Consider the following 9,962-nt stretch of genomic DNA (forward strand, 5'->3'; position numbering starts at 1 on the left):
ACTAATAAAACATATTTTAATTATGTGCCTACATATTCTTTAAAATATTCTCTCAAGGACCATAATATTATAATCTCTTTAAAAATTTAGTTTTGCTTAAAAATAAAATAATTATTGAAATTAAACAAGCTTACGTAAATGCCACAAAAATCAAAATCCTGTCGATTAAGATATCATCGATATTTTATACTCTGTTATAATTGGACTATTTTAAAACAAATAAAACTGGCCACTAACAATATTTTTTCCAAATTTCAAATAGACAAACGTTTTCGCATAGTTGTCATTTGTCATAAAACGCATCGATTTTCAAAACAAAAAACGGAATCAGTTCGTAAAAAGTCCTCAAGCGTCCACGATCGACCGTGAGTTATTCTTAATAATATAAATTAGGAAGAAAACTGCCACGCTGCGTAAATCAGTGATCAACGTTATGAAAATAAAATTGCGTAAGTATAGTAAAAGTTTTGACACTAAACTTTAATCATTGACAAAAACAAGAATTGACTGAAACTTCGCTGACAATATTTTACCCGCTCTTTAGCTAGACATTTTTTACTTCAAAAGCTTCAAACCATGACTTCATTTAAAACTGGCACTATAAATAGCTAATGAAGTTCAAGGATTTGTAAACTTTAATATTATTTTAATAATTTCCTTACAATATATCTGCTAAGTCAGCTGCATCGTTATGATTTACGATACTTAGGTATAGGATACCTAAAATACCGGCATAAAGCCGTATTTCACCGGCATATAAGTATAAATTTTCGGTAAATAACTTGGCTAATATTAAATGTTACTCAAATGCGTATTGCATTGAACAAGATATTATAAAACTTTTTTTTTTCGTGTATTAACATTTAATTAAAATTTTTAGCACGGGACCGATTTCCGTCAACGTCTTCTAATGAAGACCTTGATACTAGTAATGATTGGGGGGACGTTCGCCCACTGGCGATGATGCCCCGACTGCCCCCACCTCATCCACCTCAGAGTATCGTCGTGGGGGCAGTGAGGAAGAGAAGAGGTAACCTCCCAAAGAATTCTGTCCGTATCTTAAAGAGGTGGTTATATGAACACCGGTACAATGCGTATCCAAGTGACACTGAGAAGTTTGCTCTTAGTCAAGAGGCTAATTTGACAGTTTTGCAGGTGAGGATATCGGATTTTAGTTGTATTGCTTACTAGATCTAATCATGATTAATTTAGTATCGGGAAGTATAAATAAGTACGATAGTCTCTTTCAAAGAAAAAACATTACACATTTAAATCTTAGGAATTGTAACAGGTATGCAACTGGTTTATAAACGCACGTCGGCGTATTTTACCCGAAATGATAAGACGCGAAGGTCATGACCCTTTACACTATACGATATCACGTAGAGGTCGCAAACAGCTTCACAGCATGGGACCAATTGTGGGACCTATGGGGCCTATGGTGGGATATCCTTCCACTTCAGGGTTCGGCATTCCACCGGGTAATATTATGGTACCTTGGAATGGAGTCGAGGTTCAGGTGAGTGCATTTTTCTTTAACATATAATTTTAATATATATTTGTCATACCTCCGCGTCCATCATTAATGGATTTATCCAATATTTTAATGTTAATATAACTCTACATAGAATATCATCGATCCAAGCCGGCCAAACGATTATGGAGACGGTCTATTGGTATACCGCGATGAACCAGAGCTGGGGGATGGCGAGGAAGGCTACTCCAGTACCATTAGTGAGGAAGAGGTGAAATACGACCCGTCAGTGTGGCAAAGCGTGATACGTTATGGCCCCGAGGACAGGGATTTGCAGGTTGACAAGTGAGTTACTTTTCCGTTAGGGTAAATCTGTTAGAAAAAAAAATTGGCAAAAAACAAATGCTATAAATTAGAAGATGGCGGTGTATTATATAAGAAATCAGACGATTGCTTGATGTTATAAATTTTAAATGAAAAAACTTTCATACTGTTTTAGTATCCTTGACTGTGTTTTATCCTTAGTTCAAACGATTCGCTTTAAAAGTTACAATTCTTTAACCAGGAGTCCAGCAGTAATGGCAGTCACTACTGATGATGTACCAGAGCTGAGTGAGAGTACAGTTTGGACTCAGCTCACTCCGATACAACCTCGTCGGCAGGTGAGCCCTCCACCGCCACCTGTTGCTGTGGAACTAGAAGTCGCTACCACTGATATGTGGTGTCACACTTAGGATATTGATAAAACTTAGGATAAAATTTTAATAATTTAGTATAGTTTAATTTATCAGATCAAAGCCTGTTGCCATTTATCATTGGCCCTGTCAATTCAAAATTGCATAAGCACCATAGACATTTTTTTTTTAAAGTTATTACGTCCTCGTAGCATTAGGTAAAGAATAGCGATTAAAGGAAGGAATTATGTGCAGGTGACGTCGGTGTTAAAACTAAGTTAAATTGCAGACCCAATTTGTAACTAGTTTACGTTTCAATAAAAGATTTTGGTTCTGACGAAGTGGTTTAGTTTGATTTAATAAACGATTCTCAATAACATATGTTTCATTTACGTTTTAACGCCGGCATCACCTGACAAAGGTTCATTTTTAACTGGAACCAATATCTCAGGTGGTGCCTTGGGCGAACGAAGATTTTAAACGTTTGTACCTTCTTGTGGAGACTGCAGTGGCTGTTCGTCAACGAGAGATTGAACAGGAAAAGATGCTTATTTCATAAATTACCAATTACATATAGGTTTAATTTAGTTTAAGCAATGTGAACAAAATGATATTTCATAGATAAGATAAAATATATTTGTTTTGTAGTCGTAAGTGAAGGAAGTTAATGAATTTAAATAAAAAAAAAATATTTACCAATGCCCACTCAGGATCTGTGTAAAAGCAATTTCTGTACTTGATTTTGTATAAGGGTTTCTGGTACTGACAATCTAGAAAATGTAAGAGTTCAAATGACTATTAAAAATAACTACTGAGACTAATATTTTTACTGGGGTAGGCTTTCTGGGTGCAATAATAAATGTATATAACCGTAGAAATATAATTTAATAAAAGGCCGTTTTAAATAAATATTTACAATGTGAGTAATGTCTAGGCAGCAACGAGCGGATCCAAGATCTGTTGAACTTGGTTGAAGATGGAGTCTACTGAGTCTTCAGCATTTATCTGAAAAGGGAATTTACTTTAGAAAATTATTTTCTCATATTTCCTAAAGAAATTTTAAACATCTTATATCACTAATATCACACTGATAGTTAAACATTTTCAGAATTTCTATAGTTCGATACAGACGAAATTTTGCGTCAAAATTGTTTCTAAAGATTACAGATTATCCAAATCTCACCCTCTTGATTTTCTCAGGGTACTGAGCTAGCACCAGGTCATTATTCTGGAGGAAAGTCTTGAGTCTTAACTTGATGGTGTCTTCGTTGTCATCAGCTCTTCCAGAGCTCGCCGCACGTCCTAAAAGACGTTTTGTTAGCGTGTCTGTTGACGCTTCGAAGTAGATTATTACCTAAAATAATAGTTTTTTTTAATGTAAAATTATAACAAATATATATAAAAATAGATATATGTATCTATTTGTATATGACAGAAAATAGAAAAATATTCCTGAAACATTTCAAATGCCTTTCTTGTGGTGCCAGTGACACGTCCTATACGGTTTTACTTTTACATTTTGTGAGCGAGAAATTCCTTGCGCATAGCATTGTCGCACGACCACAGGCATCAGAATACAATTTGTGTAACAGTAGTACGGACTACATTGAAATAATCAAAAGACAAAAGAAATTTCTTACAGTAACAGGTGCAATAGATTTCTCGAAAGCAATGCCCTGAGACTTTTCTCGCGGGTATCCATCAATGAGGAATCCCTTTGACTCTCCCGCGCGGGCGATTATCGCTTCCTTTAGCAGATCCAACACAACGTCATTGGGAACAAGCTCACCTAAAAAAAATCAATTGCATCAAATTAAAATTACCTTAAATGTTAAAAAGCTGAATATAAATCGCGAGGTAACATCAAAATAATAGGGCTTAATGTTGCTAAATCAAAGTTATTCTAATATGATAGTTTATGAACACGCGATGGAAACGAAGTAATTCGTTGAAATAAAATTATTCCACAATATACTTTTGCTACTAACCCACCACCTAGTTTTACGTTTGACTCCAAAAACGCAAGAGATACAGAAATGATTATTCAAATTTGAACTATAACTATTACAATTTAATATGACATGGAAAATAAATACAGGAATAGACGCACCCCGTTCCATAATGGCAGTGAGGCACTTGGCTCTGTCGGAGCCAGATTTGACTTCTGCTCTCAATAGGTCCCCTGTTGACAAATGTGTGAAGCCGTACTTGGCGATAATCTTCTCGCATTGTGTGCCCTTACCGGATCCAGGGCCACCCAACACCCAGACAATTGGTGTCTTGCTAGTATCGATCGGAGCCTGAAACGGGAATAAAGGAGAGGAAATTTGCTAAGTGGTCTGCATGGTATGGGCACAGATCTTTTTTGTTTTATAAAAATAGTATTATTACATTATTTAAATAAATTCACACATTTAAAAAAGAAAAAATAATACTTAATTGAAAATGGAAATGTGACTAATTATGTTAATATCACGGCGTACATAGAATATAATAAGAATGTATATATTAGGAAATAACTAATTATAAATATTATGACTATTAAATCCTTAATAAAAGCCTTCCTGTTTAGTTTGTAAATATTAAAGATACGGTTTTGACGATTTTTCTGTATTTGGTATAATTCTTATAGTAGTCATTAATAGATTAACATTATAAACCGAAATTGTTTTCAATATAACATTTTAAGGTACACGTGAAGAAAATGTTTGAGATATATATTTGTATCACTAACCCTCTGAAAAGCTTTGCATTTAGGCGACATACACTGAAGTGGACATGCTGGCAATTTGTCAATTTTTGGCTCATCGCATGGAAAACATTTTTCATCCATTTTATAATATTTACAATAAAAAAATAGGAGCAAATCAAAAAAATCGTCACATATTGATAGTTATTGTTTCTTTGTCAAATTGGCACATTATTTTGTTAAGGTTTTGGCAACCTATGGTTTTCTAAACAATCAAATTCAGTATTATGCAGATTGATTAAGAATTTGATTCTCCTTTGAGTGTTATCTGGATTTTATAACACTAATATAATATTAACACTCAATTACTTTCGGTACATAACATTGTGACTATATTACATACATACTCCGTAGATTTCGATAGAAATATGCCGTTTTGAAGTCATACTCTTTTGGCGCGTTATGGAAACAATATGAGAGTAATTTTTTAAGATGTGCGCGGACACCGTTACAAAAACCGACATCCTGAAGTTAGTTATAATCAACATTTTAGTTGTTTCTATTGTTAGTGTTGTGTGGTGTTGGTTTTTTCTACAAACGTAAAATAAGGCAAAGGATAAAAACAAACCAATTTTTTTATCTTGTTACGCCAAAGAGTGTAAGTGTAAATAAGTTACACACGTTTTTTTTATTCATCATCACAAAGCCGAATAAAACGGATTCTTATATGTAACCTTGGTAACAATAAGGTCAGTTCTATTTTAATTTCGGCAGCGACCAACAGTGAACAACGGATGGTTTTAGAATAAGATTATTTTAAAATCTTTCTTACATCACAAACAACGTCGACAGTATATATTTTATATTTTGAAATAGGAATATTTCAAAATTTTGTAATATTAGGAATATTTCAAACACGGTATATATCTCATACATGGCTGAGATGTATACCGTGATTAAAAAAAAATATATAATTGTTTTAGGGCTGATGTCTCAGAAATTATGCCGGTCAATTATAACCAATATTTATAAATAGCTTGCCAAGACTGGCGATTTTGTAATATAGCCTTACCAAAGTGGGTTATTTTTCCAAAACTTATTTAAATTTATTCTAATTTAAAGAAAAAAACAATCACAAAAACGTATTTCAATCGGTATATATATTATTTAAATCGGTATTTGCACACTGATGGTATATGTATACATTTATTATTTTGGTGAAATCGAATCATTTGCGTTACAAACTATGCCGCAGAGGATTAAACATTATGGAATGTTGAAACATTAAGTACTTGTAATTCGTAGAGGTTGAAAGCTACGCCGTAGCTGATACTTAAAGATTCAACATTGCATGTAGCAGGTTACGCAAAGTTATTGCCGGTCATAAAGCTTATTTGGCTCCAAATTTATAAATATCATGAGGTTGCCTTCTGCATTAAGGAATGTAATGATGCCAGCATATTTGTAGAATGTTTTTCTTAACTTATGCAATACAAACATAAGAAGGAATATAATACGATAGACATAAGATGGGGACGGTGCATGGAATATATACGGTTCAGAGCAATACATACATAGAAAAAGTATTAATGTAAAATTAACGATACAAAGAGTAAATAATTAAAACATTTATTAGAAAAACACAAATTCTTTTATTATTATTTTGTATTTTACGATTTCATTCAATCAGCATGGAATAAACATTTCAAGTCCAACTGTCTAATTTAAGAACCGAATCATTATCATATTTGTTTTTTGGGTATGAAATTTGTCGGCACTTGAATTAGTAATTATTAAATAGAAATAATATTCTAGAGTTCGATTACCTTAGATGACGTTCTCCAGTGTACACAGTTCAGTTCAATAAATGTTGTCACAAAAAATAATACAAAATAAAGTATTCTACTGGTGACAGTTTCGTCTTTGAGAGAGTTTTTCATTTAGCAGGAAGGCCACGACTGAAGATGAAAATTGGCGCGAAATGAACATTAATGTTTGGCGTGTGTTAGAGCTTCACTTGTTTATTTTTGGAAATATAAATAAATTTAAAGAAAAAATAGCAGTAATATCGTAATAGCATATAATATAAATAGCAGAGTATTTTAATATACAAATAAAAAATTACACGTTCAACTACATGAATTCGTGGATATTTTGTTAAAAATTCTTATGGGCTTACACTAACACATTTATCTTATTTCATACAAAAGGTAACATTTATGATTATATAGATTTAAATTTGTTTTGATTTATAACACGATATAAACGAAATTTTAATGCATTCAAATGATATTCACGCCTATCAAAAGTCCACAGTATCTTAAACTATACAAGAAGCTGCCAATTGGCGGTAAAACGAATGTTCTTATTGCCCGTAAGAATAACACTGGATTATTTTGGAAAAATAACCATCAAACGTGCGATTTCTACGTCATTTTACATCGTCATAATGGTATATTTTTACTCATGGTCACTAACATATAGGAAAAAATAAATCCTATAGTATCCAAATACTTTTAAGTGGATTTTATTATTGTCATTTGAATTTTTTTCAGTTTTAATAAACGATTAAACCCTATATATATTTCGATTGAAAGTAGTCAGTCGTCAGTTGAAGAACACGTAAGTGAAATGTAATAAACTCATTCTACTTCTAAAGCAAAGTTAAATCAATAAACAACGGTAGGGTAATAGTTTTCATAGATCATAATTATTTGTAAATGAAATGGTGAATCATGTAAATTTGACATAGATTAATTGTTATGCAATGGCATTTTATTTAACTGTGTTGGTACTGCAATTGATAAATTAACCGAAAGTACTTATACGGTAAAAGAAAACATTGGCAGAAAATGTCTTAGATTAAAAAATCGACAGGCACAGAAGGGTACTTACTTTCATATTAAGAAAAAATATACAGTTACCTGGTAGCAAGACGATATTATGTTTTTATTTCATGAATAAAGATCACTATATTGTTTGTTTGGATGTACAATATCTAGCTACTACCTACTATTTTTGGAACGATCATGGTTACAATGTGGTTCATGTGTGTACTATGAGCTTATTAATTGGTATCGGATTTTGTTACGATTCTTTATAATTAAGTAGGCTATTTGACCTTTATAAGTAACCTGTAAAAAATCGATGAGAAAACAACTGTCGAGATCGTTTGCTTACGTATGTTTTATTACACAAGATAATTAATTGTACATATTTAAAAAAATAGATATATCTATTTACTATACATATATTTATATATGAAATCTATTTTTTTTATTAATTAAATTAATAATATACCGCAACAATATGTTATATTATGTTCAGGTAAAACTTTATACTAAGTGGATTGATCACTGTACGCCATATACAATAATATAAAAGAAATGATGAGTTGGAATAAAATTTGTTTTAATTTAGAAAGTATCTTTTCTATTCTTAACGCGTCTGTGACGTAATCTTATCTTAAATTTCATTCCGTTACACAATGTGTTGATAATTATAGATTTTATTTTTAGATTCATACAATAAAGTAAAAATAAAAGAATTGTTCTCTTACCATTTTACTTAAGTACCTCCTCCTAGGACTATAAACAACACCCGAGCTTCCCAAGCTCTGTGGGGCAACTGCAGATAATCAGCCGGTCAAGGTCGTCAAAACTGTGCCAAACAGCGCGACCCTTTGCGCGGGAAACTTTCAGGCGAAATGACAGACGTCTGTAATCTGTGGAAAATGTAACTGTCAGAGGTTTGTATTCTGTTATTGTCCTAACGCGCAATAATAACACGTCTGAAAAATAATGTGATAAAAATTATAAATAAATAGCGAAATCAGCGTTGCCAACTCTACGTATTTTCACATAGATCTACGTATTTTGGGACTTTCCTTTTTTTTACAAACCTACGAATTTCAGTCAATCTACGTATTTTTAATCAAATCGTTAAATTCCGCATATTATTCAAACTCTTTATGCAGAATAGACATAATATCTACTACTTTCGAAAACTAGACGGAGGAAGAGAAGGTATGTACAATACAGTACTTAAATAAATAAAAATAAATTTGAAATATGTGTGTGTACTAGAGTACACAGGTAAAAAGTGAAACTTCTTTACGACATATAATTTTTCTACTATTTGCAACTTCACGAAAATCTACCCCATTTTCGTGAAGTTTTAGAAGTACAATTTTAATTTACCAGAAAGAAATAATAAAAAACAGGAATTCTCGTTTTATTCAAGTTTACCTACCCTACCCTCTTCATTTCACTCATAAAAATAGTACGTAGGTCTACGAACTTTTCCTATAACATTTTCACTAAATCTAAGTAATTTTCAAAATCCGAGATGGCAACACTGAGCGTAATGGAATAGGAAACGCAGCTAATATCGCGTATTAAAAAATACGACCAGATAGCAGTCTATGGCTTTTTCATATAGGTATCTAACGTATACACAATTCAAAACCTATTTTTTGTAAGTGCTATTTATTACATTTAAACGTAGGAGAGTTGAATTGTTGAAACTTACCTACAACGAAGAATTTTTCTTCCGTAATACTTCGAAAACAAAACTGCAATAATCTGATTAATATGTTGCATATCAGTTATTACCATGAAGGCCGCAGATAAGATTGCAAAAATTATAATAATGTGATTCGTTGATAGCCAGTGCATATCAAAAAATAATTATATAGCCAAGTTTCAGCGAGTTGTGTCTTCTTAAAATTAATGAATTAAAATTGAATCCTCAAATTTAGAATAAAATGTTGAATTACGAAATTATGTTGAGATCTTTTTAGGGGTGTTATTTAAAACAAAAGGATCAATGAAAGGAACGAAATTCATATACAAATTGTGCTTATTTATTGTTCGTATACAAATAAGGCTACGGGCTAAAGTACATTGTGTTAAGAAATTATTTGTTTATTTATGTATTTATTACCTTAATTATTATCTTAAAATCTAATTCAAGTTTTACACATATCTGAGGGCATTTTGCTACATTCCGAATATACATATAATTTTTATCTGTTTGAACTCTCATTACTAAGATTTTTCTCGAAGTCTTCCATTAAGGCTAATAACGATAAAATATATTTTCTGTTTATTGTATAGGTACACAA

General features: G+C 31.9%; 2 protein-coding genes across 2 annotated transcripts; one reads left to right on the forward strand and one right to left on the reverse strand.

Moving 5' to 3' along the window:
- Positions 1–343: 343 nt before the first annotated feature.
- On the forward strand, positions 344–2,216 carry LOC110991304 (homeobox protein PKNOX2-like). The gene is made up of 5 exons (XM_022256623.2): positions 344–449; positions 881–1,155; positions 1,292–1,519; positions 1,629–1,819; positions 2,040–2,216. Exons 1-5 carry the CDS (start codon positions 434–436, stop codon positions 2,206–2,208), a joined length of 879 nt encoding a protein of 292 aa, XP_022112315.1. The 5' UTR covers positions 344–433; the 3' UTR covers positions 2,209–2,216.
- A 798-nt stretch (positions 2,217–3,014) lies between these two features.
- Positions 3,015–9,467, reverse strand: LOC110991295 (adenylate kinase isoenzyme 1). Its single transcript, XM_022256612.2, has 6 exons — positions 9,368–9,467; positions 8,397–8,561; positions 4,259–4,448; positions 3,789–3,937; positions 3,332–3,502; positions 3,015–3,153 (listed from the first exon to the last, which is right to left on the reverse strand). The coding sequence occupies exons 2-6, from the start codon at positions 8,397–8,399 to the stop codon at positions 3,079–3,081; spliced, it is 588 nt and encodes a 195-aa protein (XP_022112304.1). The 5' UTR covers positions 8,400–8,561; positions 9,368–9,467; the 3' UTR covers positions 3,015–3,078.
- Between the last annotated feature and the right edge of the window lie 495 nt (positions 9,468–9,962).

Source organism: Pieris rapae, chromosome 10 (genome assembly GCF_905147795.1).
Source record: "Pieris rapae chromosome 10, ilPieRapa1.1, whole genome shotgun sequence".
Classification (NCBI taxonomy): domain Eukaryota; kingdom Metazoa; phylum Arthropoda; class Insecta; order Lepidoptera; family Pieridae; genus Pieris; species Pieris rapae.

Bases quoted from the DNA above. Each gene is read 5' to 3' on its own strand.
- LOC110991295 (XM_022256612.2), bottom strand. The intron at 3,938-4,258 runs GTGCGTCTATTC...GATTTTTTTTAG, and splicing joins CACTGCCATTATGGAACGGG to GTGAGCTTGTTCCCAATGAC. The intron at 3,503-3,788 runs GTAAGAAATTTC...CTATTATTTTAG, and splicing joins AATCTATTGCACCTGTTACT to GTAATAATCTACTTCGAAGC.
- LOC110991304 (XM_022256623.2), top strand. The intron at 1,156-1,291 runs GTGAGGATATCG...GAATTGTAACAG, and splicing joins CTAATTTGACAGTTTTGCAG to GTATGCAACTGGTTTATAAA. The intron at 1,520-1,628 runs GTGAGTGCATTT...AACTCTACATAG, and splicing joins GGAATGGAGTCGAGGTTCAG to AATATCATCGATCCAAGCCG.